This window comes from Pogona vitticeps, chromosome 1 (genome assembly GCF_051106095.1).
Source record: "Pogona vitticeps strain Pit_001003342236 chromosome 1, PviZW2.1, whole genome shotgun sequence".
Lineage (NCBI taxonomy): Eukaryota > Metazoa > Chordata > Lepidosauria > Squamata > Agamidae > Pogona > Pogona vitticeps.
In genome coordinates, this window is record NC_135783.1 from 2,673,932 (window position 1) to 2,699,267 (window position 25,336).

Below are 25,336 nucleotides of genomic sequence, written 5' to 3' on the forward strand. Positions count from 1 at the left end.
ATCCTCTGGCCACTGCTGAGTTCTCCAGTTTTGTTGGCATATTGAGTGTAGCACCTTAACAGCATCATCTTTTAAGATTTTAAATAGTTCCACTGGAATGCCATCACCTCCACTGGCCTTGTTGTTAGCCAGGCTTTCTAAGGCCCACTTGACTTCGCTCTCCAGGATGTCTGGCTCAAGGTCAGCAACTACATTCTCTGGGTTGTCCAGGATATCCAAATCTTTCTGGTATAATTCCTCTGTGTATTCTTGCCACCTCTTCTTGACGTCTTCTGCTTCTGTTAGGTCCCTTCCATTTTTGTCCTTTATCATGTCCATCTTTGCACAAAATGTTCCTCTAATATCTCCAATTTTCCTGAACAGATCTCTGGTCTTTCCTTTTCTGTTATCTTCCTCTATTTCTTTGCATTGTTCATTTAAGAAGGCCCTCTTCTCTCTCCTTGCTATTCTTTGGAAGTCTGCATTCAATTTTCTGTAGCTTTCCCTATCTCCCTTGCATTTTGCTTCCCTTCTCCTCTCTGCTATTTCTAAGGCCTCGTTGGACAGCCACTTTGCTTTCTTGCCTTTCCTTTTCTTTGGGATGGTTTTTGTTGCTGCCTCCTGGACAATGTTACGAGCCTCTGTGCAAAGTTCTTCAGGCACTCTGTCCACCAAATCGAGTTCCTTAAATCTGTTCTTTACTTCCACTGTGTACTCATAGGGGATTTGGTTTAGATTATACCTGAGTGGCCCAGTGGTTTTTCCTACTCTCTTCAGTCTAAGCTTGAATTTTGCTATGAGAAGCTGATGATCAGAGCCACAGTCAGCTCCAGGTCTTGTTTTTGCTGACTGTATAGAGCTTCTCCATCTTTGGCTGCAGAGAATATAATCAATCTGATTTCGATATTGCCCATCTGGTGATTTCCATGTATAGAGTCGCCTCTTGTGTTGTTGGAAAAGAGTGTTTGTGATGACCAGCTTATTCTCTTGACAAAACTCTATTAGCCTTTGTCCTGCTTCGTTTTGAACTCCAAGGCCAAACTTCCCTGTTGTTCCTTTTATCTCTTGACTCCCCACTTTAGCATTTCAATCCCCTAGAATGAGAAGAACATCTTTCTTTGGTGTTAGTTCTAGAAGGTGTTGTAAATCTTCATAAAATTGTTCAATTTCAGCCTCTTCACCATCGGTGGGTGGTGCATAAACTTGGATTATTGTGATGTTGAAAGGTCTGCCTTGGATTCGTATTGACATCATTCTATCATTTTTGAGATTGTATCCCATTACAGCTTTTCCCACTCTTTTGTTGACTACAAGGGCTACTCCATTCCTTCTACGGGATTCTTGCCCACAATAGTAGATATGATAATCATCTGAATTGAATTCGCCCATTCCCGTCCATTTTAGTTCACTGACGCCCAGGATGTCAAAGTTTATTCTTGCCAACTCCTGTTTAACCACCTCCAGCTTCCCAAGGTTCATAGATCTTACATTCCAGGTTCCTATGCAGTATTTTTTTCTTTGCAACATCGGACTTTCCTTCCACTTCCAGGCACGTCCACAGCTGAGCGTCCTTTCGGCTTTGGCCCAACCACTTCATTAGCTCTGGAGCTACTTGTACTTGTCCTCCACTCTTCCTCAGTAGCATGTTGGACGTCTTTTGACCTGAGGGTCCCATCTTCCAGCGTCATATCTTTTATCCTTTTGTTTCTGTCCATGGGGTTTTCTTGGCAAAGATACTGGAGTGGCGTTGCCAGTTCCTACTCCAGGTGGATTGCGTTTAGTCGGAACTCTCCACTATGTCCTGTCCGTCTTGGGTGTCCCTGCACGGCACAGCCCGTAGCTTCTCTGAATGACTCAAACCCCTTCGCCACGACAAGGCAGCCATCCGTGAAGGAGATGCAGATTACAGGAAACACTATTTGAATAGTGTGCACAGTATGATTTCTTGACTCCCTCTAGTAGCCAGTTCTGGTACGTTCATCTTTAGAAATACAGTCTATCTATTTTTGGGATTTTTCTTCTAATATATTTTTCAGACTGTGGATAAGTGAATCAGCAGATATGGGGGTCCCACCGTACTTAGAAATGATTTCCCTTTCCACACATGAGCTCTCCGGAGAGGCAGGGGATTTGGATGCCGAGGCGTGTCAAAAGGAGCTGTTCCTTCCACAGGGTTCCTGATCCACCGCCTAGGCTTCTTCTGCCGTGTGGTGGGGGCTGGAAGGCCAGCCACGGGGGCTGCCACGCAGGGTGTGAGATCTTTTCCAGTTCTGAGCTCCAGTTATAAGAGACCGTTCTTGCTTCTGACGTAACAGCCACCCCATAAGGCTTCCGAGGTATACAAAATATTTAAGGAGTGGTCATTTCCCTTCCCTGTCAGTTTTCACAGCCGAGCGAGGATTTGAATCCAGGACTCCAGAGTACTTGGTTGAGACTCAATCCACTACACCCTGCTGGACCTCAATAATCATCTGAACTGGAATTTTAGAAATAAACTGGAGGAACTGGATCTAGGGGGAACGGTCAAGGTAAAAGACAGTAGAGACGGAAGAAGGAAGTTGTTTGGGACAGGATAGGAGTTCAGGGGGAAAGAAAGAGGCAGGAAATGAGCCACAGTGAGAGATCCCCTGGAGCGGGTGAGAGAAACAGAAAATAAAAAGGCTTCCTGGCTTAGAGCCTCTGGACGAGCAATTTCTGCTAGAAGTGGGGGAGTTTTGAACCTCAACACCCCCAGAGCGGAAGTCTTTACACTACTGCAGGAAAGCTGCACTGCGGAACTCTCCGCCACATGGAAATCCCTGTGCCACTGCAAACAGCGATTTTCAAAGAGGGATCAGACAAACGCGGAAGAGGATTAGCAGAAACCGCCCTCCAGTTATGCTAAACACCACTATATTTTTTTATTTGTAAACTGGTGCAGAAGGGGATCACACACAATTACCTCCGGATCCTCGGGGAAAATATTGTCCACGAGCCTTTTGTAACGGGGCCGCAGAGCTCCGCAGCAACCGCACACGCCTGGAACAGAAAAGGAAAGCCTTAATTAACAATTGCATCCGATGTACAGGATTCGCTTGATCCGGGCATCTTGTGTCTCCTTGAAACGGACGTTATTTGGCACAGAGGTTCCTGGACTCTCCCCCTTCTGCCTAAACCAAACCTGCTGACTTTTAAGGTAACCACCAGAGACTCCTTATTGTCTGTGGTTTTTAAAAGCATCACCTCGTCAAAATCCAGGCCTTGAAATAACGTGTGACAAATGAACAGCCGTCGCTGCCCCTAAGTGGAAGTGGAAAGAACTCTCTTCTCCAGCACCGGATCCGTTCCCTGACACACACACACCCCGACACATTAAACCAGCCTTGACACCCTCTGGGCCACACCCAGATGTGTTGTCAACACTACAATTCCAATGGTCCCTCAGCCAGGTTCAACGAGACCAATCGGATCCCCGTGGAGGACTCTCCCGCACCACCAGATGCTCAGACACCGCCGGTCGGTGCACGACAGCCAAACAGAATTTGAAGCGGACGAACGTTGGCTTCCATTCCCCCCCCCCCCGAATTTTTCCCCTAGCAGTCCAAAATATTGGCAAGTCCGAGACTCCTGAGTCTTTGGTACCAAGTACCGAGCGTGAGTCCCTATTAAAAACAACTTTTTCCCCCCAGAAAAAAAGGGAGGGGTGGGTAAGTTCCGAATCACGTGTCGAGTTCGAATCATGATTTAAAAAAAAGTCCAAGTTGAGTCACTTTGGTAGTGTGGGCGGCATATAAATTAAATAAATAAATAATAAATAAATTCAAGTCTGACTTGACAGCAAGACCCGTGACTTAAATTCCAATCCCTGCTAATAGTTTATGTATTCTCTCTCTCTCTTTCTCTCTGTGTGTCTTTCAAGGACCCCAATAACCTTTCTGCTACAAGACCCTATATCTAGGGAGGTTGAGTTTTTTCCTGGATGCCATTGCACAAAAACAAAACACAACAAAATAAAATAAAATAAAATAAAACACAACAACAACAACAACAACAACAACAACAACAACAACAACAACAACAACAACAACAACAACAACAACAACAACAACAACAACAACAACAAACTATGTCTAGATGGGCAGCATATAAATGCAATAAATGAATGAATGAATGAATGAATGAATGAATGAATGAATGAATGAATGAATGAATGAATGAATGAATAAACCATGCCCCCATGAATTTGGGAAACACAAAACCGCAGTTGGAAACCGATCCGCGGTACCACTGGAGAAATAGAGAAGAAAGAAAAAGAAGCCAAGACATGCCGCTCTCTTGATCAAGAACTTGGTTTCCACGCTCCCATTCGACTCCCCAGACTATATATTAAGAGAAGACACTTTGATAAAGCAAAAAATTATTGGGCTAAAATCCACATGTGGATGAAGCCAATGTCAAAACAGGAAACAGAACTGAAATCGGAAATATTTTTGTTCGGATTACTGCCAAATACTCTAGACAGACAAAGCTATTCTTTAACACATGCTTTGACAGCAGCTCGGTTATTATGGGCACAGGTTTGGAAAGACGAAAATCCAACAAAGGATTATAAAAATATATATTGGAAAGTCCAGAAGTGGATAGATTGACTAAGAGGCTAAGGGGACAAGAAGATCAATCTTTTTTTAATTGAAGCTGGAATTTATTTTATAATTGGTGGAAAGTAAAAATCCCACAGTAAAGGAACAGAAAATGAATAAAAAGTGGGATGTCATAAATAGGATCTCATCAGAAAAATTATTCCAATGTACAAGATTGCTTTTATGTTGAGCTTTGCCTTTTCTTTCTTTTTTTGCATTCAGATTATCTTTGTTTATTGTTCAACGATTAGAGATTCTTACACTTTATGCTTACTGTATAAATGTGCACAGTGCTATTTATCTATGTTTTTAAATCTTCTGTTTGGAAAAAAAAGAGAGAGAATACATTGCCTGCCAGCACCTCTGCAGACCCTCTTGACTGTGGGGTAACAGACAGGAAAGCCCCCTCGCTCGCTCTCTGAAGATCAGCATTTGGCTTGGGGGTGTCTGTGGGTTTCTATGCTGTCAACCTAGCTTCGTTTCCTGGAATTTGGGATAAATTGCAGAAGGGAGGACCACCCCAGTCGTGTTTCACCGCTGAAGACATGAAGAAATCAAAGACGGAGAACGAGAGAAGACCATCTCAAGAACCATTTTCTTTTTCCAAAAGTGTTTGCCACTTATTTCAACGCTCCCTCCACAAGGAAGCCTCTGAAATAAACTTTCCCTTCTGCAGTGGAATTTTCTTAGAGCGCCGTGCTTCATATACTTGCAAAATTAAGTCTAGGTTGCTTGCCAAAGGCTGAATCCCAAAACAAGCAAGATTCAGAGAGGTAAGGAAAAACAAGCCCCTGCTGTGAGAAACAGATGACGTCCATGACTTGAGGGAGCACCTCTGTAGAAAACGTGCTAGGCGTATTCTTCCCTTTGCTCCTCATTTGGAAGGCAAGTGAGCCGCAAAGCCTAGCATCCAGAGGACAGACTCCTGTTGGATGTGCATTTTGAGAAGATGCCATATACCTGCAAAGCATCCTAGTGCGACATCCTAGATGCCATTTCTGAGCTCTGCGGTCAAGGCAGAATTCGCATAGGCCTCTGCTAGAGAACAGGGGAGAAGTTTGCAATTCATGTAATCCAGACTTCCCTGACCAGGCCCTTGCCAGTTGTGCAGGACTATCACTTCCCTCATCCCTGTGTTGGTTGGGAAGGAGGGGGATTGTAGTCCCAAACATCTGGAAGTGCCTGGATGGGAAGGCTGATGGTGCCACTATACGGTGAATGTGACCAGCAGCCTAGGGCTCCACAAATTTTCGCACACATACTACAGTATGAAGGCCACCCTTAATTATTACACCCACATCTAAGTATTTCCAAACGTACTTCGACTTGTGCTTTCTGTGAGTCGAGAACCACGTCAGCGTCCTCGGGTGGGCAGCAGGAAAGTCAAAGGGTGACTCGATTCCAGTCTGCACTTTCCTCAAGGAGATGGAAGCAGGGTAGTCTGCGTTCGACAACAGTAATGCAGTCAAGACTCTGCTCACGACCCACGTTTGATCTGGATGGGCTCAAGACTGACTCAGCCACAAACCATCCTTCTGAGTTCAGTAAACTGAGTACAGTGTGCCCAGCAAGACTATGTTAATTCGTTATGCGAAAATCGCTGTTTTGTGAAAACATTGTCTTGCGAAATGCGGTTCCCCATTGGAATGCATTGAAATCCATTTAATGCATTCCAATGGGGAAAAATCGTTGTCGTTTTGCGAAAATCACCCATAGGAAAACCATTTTGCGAAGCACGGATTAGCTGTCAAAATCGCTGTCTTGCAAAAAATGGTTCAGAAAACACCCGTTTTGCGAAGCGCAGACTCAGCTGTCAAAATCGTGCGAAAAACAGTCCCAAAAAACCATCTTGCGAAGCACAGACAGAAACATTGTCCAGCGAAAATCGCCCATAGGAAACACTGTTTTGCGAAGCGCTATAGCAATCGCAAAAACTCATCGTCTAGCGAATAAACCATTTTGCAAGGTAATCGTCTAGCAAGGTACCACTGTAGCCACCTCAGGGTGGGGGTGGGCAATGGGTAGCCTGCCTAATTAAACTGTAAACCGCCCAGAGAGTGCTTTAAGCATTATGGGGCAGTACATGAGCTTTAGTCTGCGTGAGTCCCTTTTTAAGGAGAAAGCTGGGGTAAAAATATTTCAAATAAAAAAGTAAAATTAAATTAAATTAAGACCGAACCTGCACCCTGCTCCTAGGCCTTCTAGAACAGAAGTCCCCAACTCCTGGTCTGTGGGCCGGGGCCGGTCCGTGGCCTGAGTCAGACTGGGCTGTGGAGACAGACCTTCCGCCCCGCCCCCCCCGCACGCGCACTCACCCCCACAGCTGATTCACACATGCGTGTGCTCCAGCATGCCTGTGCAAGTGCTGCACCACCATTTGTGCATGAGCGTAAGCACACCCAGACAAGCACCACACTGCCGTTTGTGCATGAGCGTGAGTGCGCCTGCACAAGCACCGTGCTGCCATTTGCGCATGCGCATGAGTGCACTTGTGCTCGCACAAACGCCACACTGTCATTTGCACATGCGCATGGGCATGCACTCATTTGTGCAAGAGAGTGTGTGAGCTTATTCACGTATGCGCACGAGCGCAGGGGGTGCCCCGCCTTCCCCAGCCGGTCCACGGGATGAAAAAGGTTGGGGATCCCTGTTCTAGAGAACTGATCTCTCCTGTCCCCGTGGTCACTATGAGACACAACATGAAGCACATGGAAAGCCAGTGGGAATCTGTGCCCAGGGCTGGTTCCCAGCCTCTCGTTCTCCCTGTACGTACTCCATTATCTCCCCTCTCCCCGATCAATGGGCACAATGCTTCTCCTTCATTTCTTCGCCTGCCCTCCCTCCTTCCAGCGCCTTCCTCCAAAGCCAGAGATTGATCCTCTGCCGTTAACACAAAGTGTCTTTAATCCAACTTCTTAATGAATTCTTGGTTTCTTTTCTCCCGCAGCCTTGCCGCTTCTGATCGCTTAAACCTGCTTTAATATACCCTCATTATCTTGGATTTCTCCCTCATTTCAGCTTATCCCGTTTATAATGTGACAAGGCGAGGTTCTTCCTGCAGAGTTTGCAGGATCCCGGATCCCAAATGGTCGCTTTGAAAGCCACCGAACCGGAGCGGGGGGGGGGGTCAGACCCACAGTTGGATCCCAATGGGGTTTGCTCTTCAGGATTCTCTGTGTTCTATTGCAGTGTGTGGGATAGTTAAGTACAGTGGTGCCTCGTTCCGGATTAACCCTCGCTGTGTGAAAACATCGCTGTACGGATCAAAAAAAGCCACTGGAACGCATTAAACTTAGTTTAATGCGTTCCAATAGCAGCTTTACTCACCGTACAGCGATGTTTCTCCGATGGCCGGCAGCCATTTTTGCGCCCTCCCCTCGCTTAACGAGGGTGCGAAAACGCTGTGCGTGGCCATTCTGGGGCTTCCAGCGGCCATTTTGAAGCCGCCGAACAGCTGATCGGCGGGTCGCAAACCGCTTACCGACCTTTGCTCTGCGATTTTGAGCCACAGGGGCCGTCGGTGTGCGATCGCATTTGCGAGGCACCGCTGTATTTACAGCTGTGGGATCAGCTTTTTGTCCTTTTCAGGAGATTGGGTGATTATGGTGATCAGGGTTTTTTTTGTTATGGGTGTATTGTTGTGATAAGGGGGGTCACTATCCCACAAACTACACCAGAACACAGGCAGAGTTCTGACTCCTGCCCTCTGAAGATGCCCATGGCCACAGAGACTGGAGAAACATTAGGAAGAACAACCTTAAGAACACGACCCGACAGCCCGGAAAACCCACAACAGCCGAAAGTTACTGAGATATTTAAGGAGGGGTTTTCCTAGGTCCATTTCCCCCATGAGTTTCCATGGCCTAGTGGGGATTCGAACCCTGGTCTCCAGATTCCTAGTCCATCAATATCCATTACACCGCACCGGGCTTCCCTATTTCTTTTTTTATGCAGCTAAGCTGCAAAGGTCCTGCAGAAGCCCGAGCACGCTTGGCTCTCCTAGGGCAGAACAAAGGAATTTTATGACTCTCTTTACCACCTAAATCTGCCCCAAAGGCTGTGAGGGTAGCCTCCCTTTTGAAAAGCAAGCTTCTAGTCCTGTGATAGCGCAGAGAAACAGGGGAAGCAAGCTATCAGCACGCCGCATTGTTTCCACCATGGCTGTCGCTCCCTGTTTTAATGATCCCTTCTCTCTCGTTTTTTGCACAGAGGCGTCTCTCTCCGATGCCACGGCTACAGCGGCCATCCTTACCGCTTGGGGTCCAGGGGCCAGGAGAAAGCGAAAGAGGGGGTTACGGTCAGCCCAGAGAGTAACCAGAAAGACGACGAAGATGGGAAATCGGTCCAAAAACAACAACCAGAGGACGACCCAAGACTCAGAAGGGCTGCTATGAAGGAATCCTCAGAAAAGGTCATCCAAGGTAAGGATGGATCACTGGAGACCAAGATCAAGATCATCCACATTCTGCTATTCCGGATCATGGATCTGAACGTTGGATAGTAAAGAAAGATGACGAGGGGAAAATATGGTTTCGTTGGAAGTGTGTTGCTGGAGAAATGCTTTGTGGATATCCTGGACTGCCAGGAAGACAAACAAGTGGGTCCTAAAACAAACCTAGCCTGAACTCTCATAGAATCACAGAATCATTGTAGGTTTGGAAGGGCCCTTGGAGGTCTTCTAGTCCAACCCCCTGGGGCCCAAGACAGGAGACCTCATACCATTCCGAATAGATAGCTGCCCGATATTTTCTTGAAAACCTCCAGTGATGGGGCACCCACCGCACTGAGAGGCGAGCTCTTCCACCGCTTTGTGGTTCTCACTGTCAGGAAATTCCTGCTTATTTGATGAGTTTCCACACACGGGTTCTTGTCCTACCCTCAGGCGCAATGGAGAATCAACTGATGCCCTCTTCCCTGTGGCAACCCTTCAGATCTTGGAAGATGGCTCTCACGTCTCCCCTCAGTCTTCTCTTCGTTAAGCTCAACATCCCTAGTTCTTTGAGTCGTTCTTCGTAGGATTTAGCCTCCATTCCCCTTATTGTCTTTCTCTGCAACCCCTTCCAAGGTCTTGGGTGTCTTTTTTTGTGTTGCGGTGACCAGAACTGGACACAGCACTCCAAGTGGGGCCTCCCCAGCGCGGCATCGAGGGTTACTATCACTTCCCGTGATCTTGATGCTGATCCTCCTCTTGATGCAGCCTAGGGCTGTGTGGACTTTCTTGGCAGCTGACTCATCCTTAGGTGGTGGCCCACCAGGACCCCGAAATCCCTCTCATAGCTGCTCCTGTTGAGCCAGGTACCCCCGATCCTGTACCTGCGCCTCTATCTGGTTTCTCATTATATGGACCTTAATGTCCATTATATGGACATTATACGGACCTTACTTTTCCTTCCACTGAACTGCATCTTACTGGATAGGGCCCAAGGTTCAAGTCCGTCTAGATCCTTCTGAACGTGGAGTCTATCTTCCAAAGGATTAGCCATTCCTCCCAGCTTGGTGTCATCAGCAAATCTGACGGGTGCTCCTTCAATCCCCCTCATCCAGGTCATTTAGGAAGATTTTGTCCTGTGCACAGACCATTCCTCATTGCTGTGGTTGAGAACTATCAGGGCGAATAACAACGAGTTAATGAGGCGGGCCCTACTCTTACAAGACTTTGATTTCGAGATGCGGAGTGTGAAGGGGAATCAAAATGCGGTGGCCGACGCCTTGTCAAGAAGACCGGAAGAAAGGCCGATGGAAATGATTAAAGATGTAACTTTTAATGTTATAGAAAATGTGTGTGAGTGTGTGTGTGAAATAAATAAAAATGTAATTTATAGATGAATTAATGGTAAATAAGGATAAAAGTGACTGGATTGTTTTGCAAGTTATAAAAATGTTGATTAATGTCATTTAACTTTAAAGTAATAAGATTAGTATTATTTAAACTGTATAAAAGAGTAAGTATATATTGCAAATATATAACAGAGAATTGCACCTCCAAGAGGAAGATGCTGAACCTTGAGGGACCCCACGCGCACAACTCCTTCCACGTAAAGTTGGTTCCATTGAGGACCACACGTTTTTGCCTCTCTAGAGGCAAAAAGGTATAAACGGAGGCTGTCCTGCTTTGGGCACGTTCTGAGAAGGTGTGATTCTTTTGGGAAAGACCCTAAGGCTGGGAAAAGTGGGAGGCAGCAGGAAAAGAAGAAGACCCAATAACACGAGAGGGACGGACTCCCTCAAGGAAGCCACAGGCCTGAATTTGCAAGAGCCGAACAGGGCCGCAGAGGACAGGACCCGTTGGAGAGGGCTCCTTCGGAGGGTTGCCCTAAATTGAAGGGGACTTGATGGCGAAAAAACACACCAATAATAAAGAGAGCATCTCCTGGAAGGCTCTCCCTCAGCCTGAGCACACGAACATCACAGGCCGGCCCGATTTTTAATGGGTTTTTTTTTCCAGCGCAGTGTCAACATTTCTCACCACCCACCAACTCACAGCAGAGGCCAAATTCGCACCCACAACACACCCGAAATCGCCAACACCGCTGTAGCCCCTGCAGAGTGGGGTGGGGGAAAAATGCTTCGTATCTTCATTGCAAGGAATGAAGGGGGAAAAGTAGGGGAGCAAAAAAGAGGTGGGGGATGAGAAGAGAGGGGCCAGCATCGTCATGCGGAAGAAGAAGCCCCCCCCCAACGACTGCTTTGGCATCATGCCAGCCTCGGGAAGGTGGCTGGCAATTTGCATAATAATAAGGCCTCGCTTATATCTCATGCTTGCTGTGTTCCTGACACTTTGCAAACATTAGCTAATTAATCCTCACAACACAGAAATCCCCAACCCCACCCGGTAAAATCAGCCAACCCTCCACCACAATTGTGTCTTGTGTGTGTTTTATTTTAAAAAGACAGATGGTGCGGCTTTGCAGGCAAAAGCAGGTTCAAGACAGCGCATTCATCGCAAATTTACGGGATCTCCTCGTTCAAAACTGGTTCGTTTGAAAACGGTGCTTTGTAGAAACCCCTGGACTGCCTGAAAGATGAACAAGGGGGGCAGGGTCCTGGAGCAAGCCTGGAAGTAATATATGTATAAAAATGATGGAAATGGAAGCTGTCATCCTTTGGGCACCTCATGAGAAGGCTGGATTCTCCGGAAAAGACCAGAAGTCTTGGAAAGGCGGAAGGCAGCAGGAAAAGAGGAAGACCCCAATGTGAGATGGAGTCATTCCCTAAAAGAAGCCACTGGCTTGAGTTTGCAGGATCTGAGCAGAGTGGCTTAGGTGAGAGGCCACTCCTTGAAAGATCAGAAGTGACCGGAAAAGTTACCTTTCTGGACTACAGGTCCCACTAGCCAGTTCCAGACCTTCCAGATTGTCCATTTCGGTCCGCAGTTCTGTGAGGTTTGGTGTAGGGGTTTCTCCGAGCCCGGAAGTTGCAGCTGAAGCCCTTTTGCCTCTTGGGGGGAAAAATCACACTATCTAAGGCTGAGTTATATGGGCTCTCCGCACAGACGACTGCCCCACGAGGAGTCAGGCCCCCCGGTTGCATCCTGGTACTGTCTCTGCAGGCGACACCAATGGCTAGAAAGCAGCATGAAAAAAAAAGACTTCTGAGGAACGCGAAAGGAGAAAGTGCCAAAGCAGGCCTGCAGTTGAAGGTGAAGAAGACCCAACTCACAACAGGCTCTGGATTAAATCCAGCCTCAGTTTTCATTAGAAGCAAAAACGGCGAAACCGAGCCTCTGGCATTTTGGACATCTTGTGATAAGACACCGGAAAAAAAGACACATTTTAGGCCTATAAAACCACCAAGCAAAATATCCTCTCCTCTTAAGAGCGATCATATTCATTACACGATGGACTTCACGGGGCCAGAACCCATTTCATCCTGGAGCTTTTAAGCCGAAGCTCCCACGGTAAGTAATAAAGGTGTTCCTTTAAGGGACCACAAGATTCACTGATGATTTTGCCAAAACAGATGTGGCTACGTAGGATTCACACAAGAAGAGCAGACAACGAGCCCTCTGGTATCACAAGCAGAGTGGAACACACACACACACACCCCACGGTTACATCTCAGGTTTGTGATCTAAATTGCCCTTTGACAGGATGCGCCGATCGGATCAATCTTACCCCATAAGGTAAATATCGCCAGATGTTAGACAGACCAGCTGTGCCGTCTGCAAGCTGTCTTGCAGAATTACTACCCTTCTGAAAGTGCCGGATCTTTTTCTGGAACCTCACCCTCTTGACCTGCGCAGGGGTACACTCGTTCGTCCCTAACGGGGAACGAGAGAGACCCAGTCTCGAAGTCTCTGGGTGCAAGCAAAAAAAAAAAGGTGTCTTCCAAAAACATTCTCAAGCCTAGGTGACTTGATACTGGAAGTGTGTATATGGGGGGGGGGGAGCGAAGTCAGACAGCGCAACCACGGAAGTGAGAAATCTTTGGCCCTGCAAATATTTTGGCCTACAAGTCCCATCAACCACAATTAGCACAATGAAGGTTGTCCCCCACCCCTTCCGAGCCCCACTGAACTGTGGCTCCAGCATTCCTCTTCGGTTTCTCAGGGGGTGCCCAGGAAAACTTCCCAGTGGATCAGGCCCCCTGTCTCAAAAATAAAATAAAATAAAAAGATGGAAACCCATCCTTTCCATCCATCCTCAGCCTCCTGGATTCGAAAGCATCCCAAACCGGGTCCCGCTCCTCCTCCAGGGGAAAAGAAAGCAGCGCTCGGACACAAGGACCAGCACCAAACCGGCAAAGCCACGCCGGCTGCACCCCCTGCACATGACTGGTTGGGGAAAAAAAGAGAAAGCATGAAGGGAGATGCCCGTGGAGCCCTCGAAAGCGGAAAAACAGAAGCAAACACCCCCCATGCCAGCCGCCTGCACACCCTACCCTCCCTCCCTCCCTGCCTGCCACGCCATTTACTTGCGGCCTCCATCGGCTCAGGAGACGCTGGCCCCCGGCTGCCAAAATCCAGCCCTTTGTGTCAATGACAAAGAGTTCAATCCACCGAGGTGTGTGTGTGCATTTGTGCGAGAGCGAGTGAGAGAGCGCAAGACAGAGCAGCAGAGGAAGCCCGCCCCACCCCTAGCCGGCGATACGCTGTGCCATGCCAGGGGTCTGCTTCCCACAGCACAGCATTCGGCCAGAGGGGGGGGGCGGTCGCCGGAGAGGATGCCCCACCACAAAGCCATCATCCTGGAGAGAAAGGATTCTCCCCGGGGTTTGGCCCAGGGACAAACTCTTCCGTTTCTGGACCGGCCCCATCAAGGCCCAAGTGCCTACAAGCGGGGTGGGGGGGGAAAGGGGGAGTTGCAATTCCTCATGGGGAGACCAGCCAGGCCCTCTTTCTTTGTAAGAAGGGGTTGGAACGGAGCCCCCCCCCGGTTTTGTTTTGCACAGAACAGCTCAAAACAACCGTTCACTGTCTTTTCTTTTGAACCCCCACGAAATTCGGGAAGAGGTGGCCGCATTCGTCTGTGCAAGCATCTCCAAAAGAAAACAATACAAAACGAAGAGGGGGGGGAAGCATGTGGCACCCTAAAGGCTCTTATATGTCAATGCAAGCATTCGCGGATCACGTCCACTGATTCGGACCTACGGAATAAAAGGAAATACAGGATGAAACGCCCAACCTCGCAAGTAAAGCATGACCCACGAAAGCTCCCATTAAAATATAATTGTTGTCTTTAATGGGGCACATTTTCTTTCCTCTTTTGTTTCATTGGTTTCCCCCCCTTTTGGATTTGGCCCATTATGCTAAATTCTCAGCAGCTTTTGGGATGGATGCAGGTGGGGGGGGCGAGTGGGGGTCGAGGGTGGTGAAGCAAAAGAGCCCAGTGAAGGGAAGACTATAAGGGCACCTTCCCCTCCCTTGGCAGGTGCAGAAACCAGCCTGGCATCGGCATGCGCGAGAGATACCCCTGGTAGCTGTTCTGCCCAGCAACTTCACAGAAGGCCAGCTTGCAGATTTGCAGGCTGTTGGGGGTAGCGAGGAAGAAAGCAGGGGCTACACGGGAGGAGGAGGAGAATCTGCGACGCCAGACGTGGTGGGGAGAAGGATGAGAGGCTATTATGGAGAACGGCAGAAAAGCCGGAAAGTGCAAAAAGGGGGGCATTGGCATCTCTCCTCTTAGACAATGACGCGGAGACACGCTGGCATCGGGGATGCAGCCACCACCACACAACATCCCTGCCAGAGGAGCAGCCAATTTCCAGAAGGCGAGCGCGCCGCCGGCTTTCCCTTTTTCTTTTCGTTTTCCCAGGTGCCAAGGAATGATGGGATTTGCCCTGGCACGCCAAGGCCTGGAACGGCTGCTTTCCCTTTTTTTAAAGGACATGGACGATCATAGGGTTTATGGCTTCAGAGCATCGTTGATCGCTTGCAGCGCGCCTTCTGCTTCGGGTGCAAAGAGGGGGTAGCGGTGGAGGAAAAGGGGGCAGCCAATAAGGCATGGCAGGATTCAAAGGCTCAAAGGGCAGCCAGAGCCAAGCATGGCAGGTAGCCTGTTTTCCCCTCCGGTGCTTCTCCTTCCCTCGCCCCCACCGTGTTCCTTATCCCCTCCACAGGCGGGCAGAAGTACGTAGCAAGCTGGCATTCTGTTTGGTGGCAGGGCACATCATCCCCTCGGGGGGGGGCTGTTTTAGGCGTGTCCTCCCAATGCCACGCTCAACCAACATCCTTGTGACTAGACATTTCCCACTGGGTTAGGAGTTTGAATCCCTCCGCGATGCTTCCAGGAAAAAGAACCAGCCTGGGTGGCCTTGGGGGAGCTGTACAGTCTTAGAGTAAACCCCCAGAAGAAGGGAATGGTGGACCCCTTTCTGCCAAATCTACACCTAGGAAGAGCTGGCTGGATAGCTCAGCAGTTTCAGTATCTATCTAGCTGTGGAGCCTAAGGTTGGGAGTTCGAATCCTCCCACGGGGCCTCCGGGGAGAAGAGCCAGCCTGGGGGGCCTTGGGCCAGCTGCACAGCAGTCCCAGGGCGCCCTCTAGAGGAAGGAGCCAGGAAACCACTTCTGGGGATTCTCTACCTGGAAAAGCTGAAAGCGCTTACCAAGTTCCATCATCAGGAGGCCAACAACTCAGGCAGCCGTTCCGTGACGGCAGCTTTTGTAGGGATGCAAAAACTGATGATGTTGCCGGGAGAGAAGTATCTGCCAGTTGCTAACACCCAAGGAAAAGGTGGGCTTAGTTTTTCCCTTCCCCGGGGTTTGCCAAGATGGAAGGGGTGGGTGGGATCGGGGGCCAGGATCTACCCATGCAACAGGTTCTTAGATCCGCAGGCAAATTTTACGATACGCTATCCCAGGCTGTGCCATGAAGCCTAATGCTAACAGTACTGTGTAATTATTATAACAGCAAGGTATAATTAGCACCACTAATGTACAATTATATTACAATTAATATGCAATTATATCATACGAGCACCTGTGCCATTGCCAGCAGAAGCACCGAAGAAGGGTCCCGACGTCTGCAATACATCGGCCTTGGTTTTGTAAAGTGATGGCAATGCTTCTTTTATGGGTATTTTAAGCTTTCTGTCTGCACTTTGTATTTTATATATATTTTATATATATACCTGGTGAATGTACTTTCCTGAAGCTCCCCCCCACTTTTTTTTGGCAACATCCCACCATGACTACGAGGGGACAGTCAAGTTTGTCCACAGGTGACAACGAAATTAAAAGAGGCCTGCTTCTTGGGAGGAAAGCGATGACAAACCTAGACAGCATCTTAAAAAGCAGAGACATCACCTTGCCAACAAAAGTCCGAATAGTCAAAGCTATGGTTTTTCCTGTCGTGATGTATGGAAGTGAGAGCTGGACCATAAAGAAGGCTGACCGCCAAAGAATTGATGCCTTTGAATTGTGGTGCTGGAGGAGACTCTTGAGAGTTCCCTGGACTGCAAGGAGAACAAACCTATCAATTCTAAAGGAAATCAACCCTGAGTGCTCACTGGAAGGACGGATCCTGAAGGTGAGGCTCCAATACTTTGGCCATCTAATGAGAAGAAAAGACTCCCTTGAAAAGATCCTGATGTTGGGAAAGAGTGAAGGCAAGAGGAGAAGGGGACGACAGAGGATGAGATGGTTGGACAGGGTCATTGAAGCAACCAGCGTGAATCTGACCAAACTCCGGGAGGCAGTGGAAGATAGGAGGGCCTGGTGTGCTCTGGTCCATGGGGTCACGAAGAGTCGGACACGACTAAACGACTGAACAACGACAATACAGATGGAGAACTCCGTGAGTTATGTATCTGGCTGCGGAGTAAAAGGTTAGGAGTTTGATTCCTCCCACCATGCCGCCTTGGGAGAAAGGCCCGTCTGGGTAGCCTTGGGCAAACTGCATGGTATTCCCAGAAGGAAGGAATGGGAAGCCACTTCTGAGTCTTCTCTACCTGGAAAACCCTGGAAAGGGGTTCACCGTAAATCAGAATTGACTTGAGAGCACAAGATTATTAGGGTGATATATGTTACATACAGCACTGATGTTACCTGTCTGTCATGGGTTGGAGGGAAAGTTCCATCCTATGGGCAGTGGAAGGCGGGACATCAGGAGGAGGGGCTGTACTGTATATATAAGGGGATCCTGTGTGGAGAAGTTTAGAGGAGGAGAAGCTGAAGGAGAAGCTGGGAGAGAAGAAGCTTGAGTGGGAGTCTGTGTGTCAGACAGGGTACTACTGTGTGTCAGTCAGTACCAACCTGATAGGTTCAGGTGTCTGTAGGGTTAGCCAGAACTGACAGGTTCAGGGTCTGTGCTTTAGTTAAATGCGTTCTGTGTGAACCAAACTAGTGTATGTATGATTGAGACTAAGCCACGTTACTGTATCTTATTCATTTGATCATTTTATTTTCCCTGTCTGTTATGTAAATAAACCTTGTTCTTTTATTTGTTAAAAATCCATTCCTGGTCTGTGTGACTCCTTACAGGGAATGGTTGGTGGCAGCTTAGTGAAACTGTGGCATATCCCAGTAGGTCTGGGGTTGTCACTGTTACATACAGCACTGATGTTACCTGTCTGTCATGGGTTTGGAGGGAAAGTTCCATCCTATGGGGGGTGGAAGGCGGGACATCAGGAGGAGGGGCTGTACTGTATATATATGTGAAGCCTGTGTGGTGAAGTTCAGGAGACGCTGGGATGTGAAGAAGCAGCAGCTGGGAAGAAGAAGCTGGTGTGGGAGTCTGTGTGTCAGACAGGGTACTACTGTGTGTCAGTACCAACCTGATAGGTTCAGGTGTCTGTTGGTTAGCCAGAACTGATAGGTTCAGGGTCTGTGCTTCAAGTTAAGGGTTCTGTGAGAACCAAACTGTATGCATGTATGAATGAGACTAAGCCACGTTACTATATCTTATTCACCTGATTATTTTATTTTCCCTGTGTGTTGTATTTAAATAAACCTTATTCTTTTATTTGTTGAAAATCCATCCCTGGTCTGTGTGACTTCTTATAGGGAATGGTTGGTGGCAGCTTAGTTAACGTGTGGCAGATCCCAGTAGGTCTGGGTTTGTCACATTGATTGGTGTCCAGCGTGTGGGATACGACTGGTCCAGTTGTCCAGCGGTCCAGCAAAGCCTTGGCAAGTGTGCCCAGAGCAAGGGGGGTCTAGTCAGGGACAATCTGAGAGCACGTAGGTAATCTTCTAGGTGTACCTCACGGGGGGGTGCACTAGTAGAAGAACGTGTAACCTCAGATTGGGGACTAGATTAGGGTGCTCTGAGGCAGCCTGTTTTGGCGGGAAAAAGCTGAGGCAAAACTGTGAAACAGCAGTGATCTAGCCTGCCTGCTGAGAGGCCCAGCAGAGGGGGGTAGACTCTAACTCGCTACAGTTGCAAGTAGTGCTGAAGGACAGCAGCAATCTATAGGGAAAGCTGGTTCTGAGGCAAAAGAGAAAAAAAAAAGTGGTCGTTTTATTTTGAGGCTTGACTTTTTAAAGCAGCCTGTTCTGAGGGGGGGATTATGCCCTTGACTCGAAGCCAAATGGCAGAAATGGGTGAAGTGAAAGACCCCCAGGTAGACCAAGGTTCTGAGGATGAATTTGGCTCAGTGCAGGGTGACAGCACAGGAGAGCAGAACCCAGAGCTCAGAAAAATACTCCTAGCCCAACAGCATGAACTGAGGGTGAGGGAAATGGAAGAAAGATTGGAGAGAGAGAAAATGGCGTTTGAATTAGAGAGAGAGAGAGAGAGAATGGAGAGAGAAGAAAGAATGGAGAGAGAGAAAATTGCTCTGGAAAAAGAAAGGATGGCGTTTGAATTAAGAAAATTGGAAATGATGAACCAGAACAATAATAACAATAGGGATTCTGAGGGAGGCCAATTGTCTAAAGCTGACCTGAAGAGATTCCCTGTGTACCACAAGGGAGATTGTCCTGAGGTGTTCTTTTCCTTAGTGGAAAGAGCGTTTGTGGACTTCTCAGTGAGGGAAACTGAGAAGATGACCATCATGCGATCTTTAATCAGTGGTAGCCTGGCTGAGGTTTATTCAGAGATGCCACAGGAACTGATGAGAGATTTTGCAGAGTTTAAAAAACTGGTGTTTGCAAGACATGGGATAAATGCGGAACAGCTGAGGCAAAGATTCAGGTCCCTCACAAAGAAACCAGAGCAGACTTTTACCCAAGTGGGGGCTCAATTGGTGAGGCTGCTAGAGAAGTGGCTATCTCAGGAGGGGACAGAGACCTTTCAGCAGCTTAAAGATTTGATAGCGCTGGAACAGTTCTATTCAGTCCTGCATGGGGAACTGAAATTCCAGGTGAGGGAAAGGAAACCAAAATCTGTGGCAGAAGCAGCCGAGATCGCAGATTTTATTTACCAGATAAGAAAGCCCTTGGGTGAGGGGAAATCTGTAGGTAAACCCAAAGAAACCTACAGCAAGTACTCTCAGGGACCAGGGAAAAGCCAGCAAGGGGGAGGGGCCCATGGTGAAGGGAAGCCCTCAGACATGAAACCAAGACCTCAGATTTTGGAGGGAAAACCAAAACAAGATGAGAAAGACTCAAAATACACCAGAAAGTGTTATTTCTGTCAGGGAAAGGGCCATCTAATCTCAGAGTGTGAGAAATTAAAGCAGCTAAAAGGAATTGTGGCTCAGGATTCGAGTGGGACCAAGCCAAAAGCTGTGTTCTGTGTCCAGAAAGAGCAAGGCTCATTGTCACTGAGGGAGCCTGTTGCCATGGCTACTCAATCTGGAACAGCTACATCTGCTGATCAGGCTGAGGAAAATGGTCCTCTTGTAGAGGTCAGGCGCTGCCTGCTGGTGAGAACAGATTCTCAGTTGTTTGAGACAGCAGGGGTGGACGTAGGAATACTTGACCGTCAGTATCGGGGGCTGCGGGACACTTGTTCTCAGGTGACCCTGTGCCATCCAGATATTATTCCTAGGGAATATGTGATCCCAAATGAGAGCATGAAGGTGGCAGGGATTGAGGGGCAGGTGATCTCACTGCCAGTCGCGGAGGTACCTGTCAACTTTCAAGGCTGGAGGGGAGTTTGGCGGCTAGCAATTTCATCGACTCTGCCAGCAGCCGTGCTCGTGGGAAATGACCTGGCTGAACATGTGAAACGGGTGCTAGTGATTACACGTTCACAAGCCACCACGGGGACAGTTCAGGGGGGTAATGATGAGCCAGAGACGGAAGCAGGTGGGGGGAGTTCAGAAGCTGTGGTGGAAACCTTAACCACAGACAGCAGATTTGGACAAGAGCAAAAGGCAGACGCCACTCTCCAAAAGTGTTTTGAACAGGTGACTGACGCCCAGCTAACACCTGAAACCCCAGTGAGATTTCTGGAGAAAAAGGGGATTTTATATAGAGAGACCCTGAGGAATATCTCAAAAGGGGGAGATGGGATCAGAAGTCAGCTGGTGGTACCTGAAAAGTATCGCCCCATGATCTTACAAAGGGGGCACTCTGACATGTTTGCTGCACACTTAGGGGTGAACAAAACACAGCAGAGAATCACACAGAATTTCTACTGGCCTGACATAGGGAAGCAGATCAGGGAGTTCTGTAAACAATGTGATGTGTGTCAAAGGCAGGGGAATAGCCGCGACAGGACCAAAGCAAAGTTGTGCCCTTTGCCTGTGATTGACACTCCGTTCAAATGCATAGGGGTGGATATTGTGGGACCTTTGCCCAAGGCCACAAAGAGGGGGAACAGGTTCATTCTCACCATTGTGGACCATGCCACGAGGTACCCTGAAGCCATACCCTTGACTAACATTGAAACTAACACAGTGGCAGATGCCTTGGTGGGGTATATGTCCAGGATGGGATTTGCCTCAGAAATAATCACAGATTTGGGAGCATCGTTCACATCAAAGCTCATGAAACGCTTATGGCAAATCTGTGGAATTAAGCACAAGGAAGCCACTGCCTATCACCCTGAAAGTAATGGGTTAACTGAGAAGTTCAATGGGACTCTAATGCGCATGATTAGGGCTTACTTGGCAGAGAATCCAAACAATTGGGACCAGAAGCTGCAATCCCTTTTGTTTGCTTATCGATCAGTGCCACAAGCCAGTACCGGGTTCAGTCCATTTGAACTTTTATTTGGGAGAAGGGTGAAAGGGCCCCTTGATTTAATCAAACAAAATTGGGAGCAGATCACCCAGGATGACCCACAAGACGTTGTGACATATATAGACTCTTTAAGGAAGGACCTAAAGAGAAACCTAGAGCTAGCAGCAGAGACCCTGCAAGCTCAAAAGGTCAGAAAGAAAGCTTGGGATGACCAGAACGCCAGGGAGAGGCACTTTGACCCAGGGGAGGAAGTGCTTTGGCCTAGGCTCTGCAAAGAAAACAAACTGCAGCTGGGTAGCCCAGAAGTAAAGTGCTTGGGTCACATAGTAGGGGGAGGAGTGATAAAACCCCTGGAGGCCAAAATAGAAGCTGTTCGTGATTGGCCTAGACCCAACACCAAGAAAAAAGTCAAATCATTTCTTGGGTTGGTGGGCTACTACAGAAAGTTCATCCCGAGGTTTAGCGAGATTGCGGCTCCGCTGACCGATCTGACGAGGAAGAAGGCTGATGACCGCATCCCGTGGACCAGCGACTGTGAGGAGGCGTTCCAGAGGTTGAAGCAGGCGCTCATCAACTATCCAGTGCTGCGTGCTCCAGACTTCGACCGGGAGTTCATCGTCTACACCGATGCGTCTAACAGCGGGGTAGGAGCAGTTCTGTGCCAGGAGGATGAGAATGGTGACCAGCATCCAGTGTCCTACCTGAGTAGGAAACTTCAAAAAGGTGAGAGACATTTGGCAACCGTGGAGAAGGAGTGTTTGGCCATAGTCTACGCGATCCAGAAGGCCAAGCCTTACATCTGGGGAAGACATTTTGTTCTGTGCACTGACCATTCACCACTGCAATGGTTAAAGACAATGAAAACCCACAATAGCAAACTTATGAGGTGGGCTTTAAACCTACAGGACTATGACTTTGAAGTGAAGGTGGTCAGAGGGTCAGTGAACTGTGTTGCTGACGCCTTGTCAAGAAGACCTGAAGAATGAAGACGGCGAAAGAAACATGGACTATGTATATATATTGATGACAAAATGTTAAATGTACCTGTTTTTTGAACTTGGTTTGTATGAATAAAGGTAAATTGATGTAATGTATATGGTAAATGTTTAAATGCCTAATTGCTATGGTTAACTTAGAATGTAAGTATAAGTAAGTATGATATTGTATGTATAACTGTTGTTGTGTGTTTTATCCAGGTTGTTTTTTGGGAAAAAGCACCTTAGCTTTCCCCCTACAAAACAACTTATAAAGAGGGGAGGTGTTACATACAGCACTGATGTTACCTGTCTGTCATGGGTTTGGAGGGAAAGTTCCATCCTATGGGGAGTGGAAGGCGGGACATCAGGAGGAGGGGCTGTACTGTATATATATGTGAAGCCTGTGTGGTGAAGTTCAGGAGACGCTGGGATGTGAAGAAGCAGCAGCTGGGAAGAAGAAGCTGGTGTGGGAGTCTGTGTGTCAGACAGGGTACTACTGTGTGTCAGAGTACCAACCTGATAGGTTCAGGTGTCTGTTGGTTAGCCAGAACTGATAGGTTCAGGGTCTGTGCTTCAAGTTAAGGGTTCTGTGTGAACCAAACTGTATGCATGTATGAATGAGACTAAGCCACGTTACTATATCTTATTCACCTGATTATTTTATTTTCCCTGTGTGTTGTATTTAAATAAACCTTATTCTTTTATTTGTTGAAAATCCATCCCTGGTCTGTGTGACTTCTTATAGGGAATGGTTGGTGGCAGCTTAGTTAACGTGTGGCAGATCCCAGTAGGTCTGGGTTTGTCACAGTCACAATATATATTTTAAGAATCAGTTAAACTGCATTCCAGCAGGAAGCCTGAGCATAATCATGTTGCCATAAGAAAAGGAGAGAAGGGAAAAAAAAAGTAAATGCTAATGGGAGCCGGGAAACCAAAATGATACCGTGGCCAGCCCAGACTTGTACACCTCACACATCTGAAAACGGCTCGAATATAACCTCTTAGTCTTCTACAGTCTTCTATGGTTCCACCTTTTTTTCCCAGCCATTGGACGATCAGAACTGGGCTTCCAAATCCTTTCCCGCCAACTCTGAATCGAATGGTGGCTCTCCAAGTAATTTTCTGCAATAGCTCCTTAAGGATGTTCTGGCTCTGAACCTGCTAACAGCGGAAAGCGATCCCCCGCCGATCCTAAATTACACTTACTGAAATGTAGAAAACTACAGGTGAAAACTACAAGTGTATTTAGGGGTGGAAAGCTCGTGAGATCGAATTGAGTACTGGTCCTGGGTTCAAGTCTCAGAATTCTTTCATTCTAAGTAGATGTGTTGCAAATGTGTACTTTGAGACTACAGGACCCAGAATCCCCCCCCCCTTGGCAGCATGACCAAAGAACTCTGGGAGGTCATAGTCCTGAAACACAAACCAGCATATCCTCAAAACCCTTCAGAAACTCCACCCGGCGGTCCGCAGATGCCTCCCCTCCAGTCATCCCAAAACATCCTGTAAAGCACAGGGGGAGAAGGAGGAACCAGAAGCATTTTCCCACTGCCTGCAAAAGAGTGAGATACTTTCTTAAAGTTTCAAACAGAGTTTTGGGACTCTGCAAAAAAATGCAAAAAAAGAAGAAAAAAAAGGACCACCATACAGGCCAACAGCAGATCACCTACAATGGTTGCTGCCCTGTTGCAATAATTTTTAAAATTTAGAAGTACAGTAGGACCCCCATACCCATGGGGGATTGGTTTCAAGCTCCCATCCCCATAGAGGCTGAAAAGCACGGAGACCAGAGAACGCTATACATAGCAAGGTTAAAGACAATCCAGAAAACAGTATTTTCACCGTGTATTACTGGAACTGGCCACTAGAAGGAGCCAGAGACCATGCTATGTATTCTCTAACAACTCTTCTGCTCCCCCAGTGGCCATTTCTGATAAGTACACCGTGAAAACACGTACTGTACAGTATTTCTATTTTTTTTCCTTTTAATATTTTCAGATTGTGGATCAGTGAAACAGCAGATCCCGATCCCGCAAATACAGGTGTCCTACTGTACAAGACAAAGGGTTAGCAACACCACCACCTAAATACAGCTTTGTTTCTCATGCTGGAGTTGAGAACTCGTTTGTTAACCAACTCTTGACAAGTCGCATGGGGACCACAGGTCTCCTCAAGCACAAGTCACTTCACAACATTTTTTTTTTCACAACTCACTTTCGGACCATGTCTCCAACTCCCAACTTTCCTCTCCCTGCCAGCTTTTTCTAACACCTCCAAAGGCCATGCCAGACGAAGATTCCCGAAGCTTGAACACATTATTTTTCAATAAATCTGTGATTTTTGCTGCTGTTGTGGCTTACCTCTGCTCTTTTTCTTCCTTTTCTTTTTTTTAAAGGAACACAGCCGGCCAAACTATTTTCAGTTTGGGGTGATTCTGGAAGGCCCAAAAGTACTTTTTTGTAATCTCTGCAGATACGGGCCTGACACCCAGGGTCCCATCCTGCCTGCTGGCTTGTAGAGACACGTCTCTGCCTTGCTTTGGAACAAGCCACCCTGTCGTCAGATCCTCTCCCTCCTTATTTTCTTCCTCTTTGATCTACCACATTAAATCTGGTCCCGGGGACCATATGTTCCCACCCGCGCTCCTGAAATGCAAAATCTCAGCCGATTTCAAAGCTGGCAAATCCTCTAAGCCTTTCCCAGATTGGAACGGATCAATTTTTTTTTAAATTTTGCAATCTCCTCCAAATGCATAAAGCAAAAGATGCACACAGAGAGACGAGGGAATCAATTTCCCATAAGATGGCATTGCTCTGGTCTAGAACCCTCTTCCGAAGGACCCACGCTCTATGGCTTATTTCCCTCCCGGGCTTAAAAGTACGTACAAAGCTGAGCTGCATTTAAAAATATTTATATAACATCTTTCCTTTTCCAACCCCCCCCCCCAAAAAGCATCCATAGCAGGTTACCAATGAGGGTATCACCAAAAATAAAAATAGGAAGTCAACGTTAAGATCCTGCTGATTTTCCCCACCCCGAATTCTGACCCATATTTGAATGAAGACCCCTCTTTCTGTAGAGTTCAGGATCCATCAAACGTCTTCTGAGAAATATAGTCTGGCAAGATCAAAGGAATCACAGAAGACACTTATTGGCTGGTGGCAGACTTTACATTATTTATATACTCCTTATTATAGCAACATTTCTAAGCGGCTGGCATAAAAAACATGCACATTCAAATACGAAAAG

General features: G+C 47.6%; 1 protein-coding gene across 5 annotated transcripts in view; it reads right to left on the bottom strand.

Moving 5' to 3' along the window:
• EFR3B (EFR3 homolog B) overlaps positions 1 to 25,336 on the bottom strand; it is a 109,815-nt gene that overhangs the window by 39,540 nt on the left and 44,939 nt on the right. For 4 of the 5 annotated variants that reach the window (XM_072986197.2, XM_078381436.1, XM_072986196.2 and 1 more), the window contains exon 2: positions 2,921 to 2,997. In XM_072986197.2, the coding sequence (XP_072842298.2) occupies positions 2,921 to 2,997 (77 nt within the window). Of the gene's footprint in view, positions 1 to 2,920; positions 2,998 to 13,511; positions 13,600 to 25,336 lie in introns of those variants that run through there. The other variant, XM_078381441.1, reaches the window with a different exon arrangement.